The sequence below is a fragment of the Temnothorax curvispinosus genome, unplaced genomic scaffold, assembly GCF_003070985.1.
Source record: "Temnothorax curvispinosus isolate PA1 unplaced genomic scaffold, ASM307098v1 QBEX01010685.1, whole genome shotgun sequence".
NCBI lineage: Eukaryota > Metazoa > Arthropoda > Insecta > Hymenoptera > Formicidae > Temnothorax > Temnothorax curvispinosus.
This window is the reverse complement of record NW_020220465.1, coordinates 1-2,172: the sequence shown is the minus strand read 5'-3', so window position 1 is coordinate 2,172 and position 2,172 is coordinate 1. Positions and strand designations below refer to the sequence as shown.

Below are 2,172 nucleotides of genomic sequence, written 5' to 3'. Positions count from 1 at the left end.
TTTAAATACTTTATTTACAAAAATAACGATTTATTTGCCTTTTTCTTTACCAAATGATCAAAATACAATGATAGTATTTGAGGTTAACCAATATTTTCTTTTTGTTATATGTTGTCATAAAAATATTTGAAAAGTAATATTTTTAATTATATATATTGTAGTGCAAAATACAGTTATGAACTAAATATGATTTATTATAATTGTAAATTATTGTTAATAAAAGATATAAGTAATTAATAAATTTTATACATTAATGTTTCAGAATATATATTATAATAGTTACAGTTTACAGTCTTTGTAATAAAAATAGAAAATGATGATGAATTTCTAATTCTGGTAATACATTGGATAAACTTATGTCTTTTGCTAATACGTAAAAAAAGACAAATTAGATGGCTAAATAGACGATGGCTTGTGAGCCCTATTAATATGAGAAGAATTCAGCTTGGAGATTACAATAATTTATTCCAAGAAATAAAAAATGATCCTCAGTTGTTTTATCGTTATACCAGAATGACATTGGTACATTTTCAGAAGTTAGTACAAATGACAAAACCATATTTGACAAAAAAAAGTCCTCGTGCTTTAGTTCCAGAATTACGACTATTGATAACTTTAAGGTATTTATATAATAACTGTATATACTTTATAGATAACTAAATTGTATATAATTGTTTCATATTATAGTTAATATTAATGTATTGTAATTATTATATTTTTATAGATATCTTGCTACAGGTGACTTACCAATTACCATTGCGTTAGCCTTTAGAGTTGGTGAATCTACAGTAAGAGAAGTAGTAAAAGAAGTTTGCCATGTTTTATATAAGGTTTTAGACCCATTATATCTTAGTTCACCTACAGAAGAAGACTGGAGAAAATATGCACATGGATATTGGAATAGATGGAACATTCCAAATTGTGTCGGTTCTGTTGATGGCAAGCATGTCAGATTACGCTGTCCTCCAAGATCAGGAAGCTTATATTTTAACTATAAGAAATTTTATAGTATCGTATTATTGGCAGTAGCTGATCATTTGTATAGATTTGTGTTGGTTGATATTGGAGCGTATGGAGGTAAGCAAGAACAAAAATTTTCTTAATCTTATGTATAATATAATAATCTCATATATATATTGTTTTATTACAATTATTTATTTTTGTATAATTCTTTGTTATAGGAAACAGTGACGGAGGAATTTTTAACGATTGCAATATAGGCACAAATTTAAGTAATAATACGTTAAATTTACCGAATGAACAAATAAATCTTCCTAATAGCAATCTGAAAACATACACGTACTTTGTGGCTGATGATGCTTTTAAACTGTCTAAGAGAATTATGAAGCCTTATTCCAGCAAAAATTTGATGTACAAACAGAGGATTTTTAATTATCGACTTTCAAGAGCACGGAGGACAGTTGAAAGTGCTTTTGGAATTTTTTCCAATAAGTGGAGAATATTCCACACAGCGATTAGTATGTTACCAGAAACTGCAGATTTAATTGTAACAGCTTCTGTGTGTCTCCATAATTATGTATTGAAAGAAGAACAACAAAATGGACATAAGATGTACAGTCAAGAACCAAGTTTTAAAGATAATACTAACGAGGTACAAATAAAAATAAAAATAATTATTTAATTTTTTGAATTTTAATATTTTTTGATGTTTTCAGAGTTCACCTTGGATCAATATACCAAGTAATTTTGAAGAAGATAATGACGTAAGATATGCCGAAAATCAAAGGAATACTTTGAGTAATTATTTTATCTCTGAAGCTGGAAAAGTGGAATGGCAACATGATTATGTTCAAAGAGGTGTATATGCAGACGAATAATTATACATGTATGTATGTGTGTGTGTGTGTGTGTGTGTGGAGAGAGAGAGAGAGGAGAAAGAGACATTATGTTTTGATATGTTAGATTATATAACATGTTAAAAAAAAATTATCTATTTAACATAAGTTTCTGTACTAAATAAAGAAAACAACAAATATGTAAACTATTTTTATTTACAGTAGATATATATGTATATTTAAATTAGTATATATATATATATATTATATGCTTTTTTTCCATGTACTTGTAATATATTATAATTAAAGAAAATTTTATAAGTAAATAATTATATTTATTATGTATAACTTTTTTATGTATTATAGTAATATAATT

General features: G+C 25.9%; 1 protein-coding gene across 1 annotated transcript; it reads left to right on the top strand.

Annotated features, from left to right (window-relative positions):
* The first annotated feature begins 266 nt into the window (after positions 1 to 266).
* Positions 267 to 1,996, top strand: LOC112460641 (protein ANTAGONIST OF LIKE HETEROCHROMATIN PROTEIN 1-like). The gene is made up of 4 exons (XM_025025428.1): positions 267 to 620; positions 725 to 1,077; positions 1,182 to 1,612; positions 1,677 to 1,996. The coding sequence occupies exons 1-4, from the start codon at positions 430 to 432 to the stop codon at positions 1,836 to 1,838; spliced, it is 1,137 nt and encodes a 378-aa protein (XP_024881196.1). The 5' UTR covers positions 267 to 429; the 3' UTR covers positions 1,839 to 1,996.
* Positions 1,997 to 2,172: the final 176 nt, after the last annotated feature.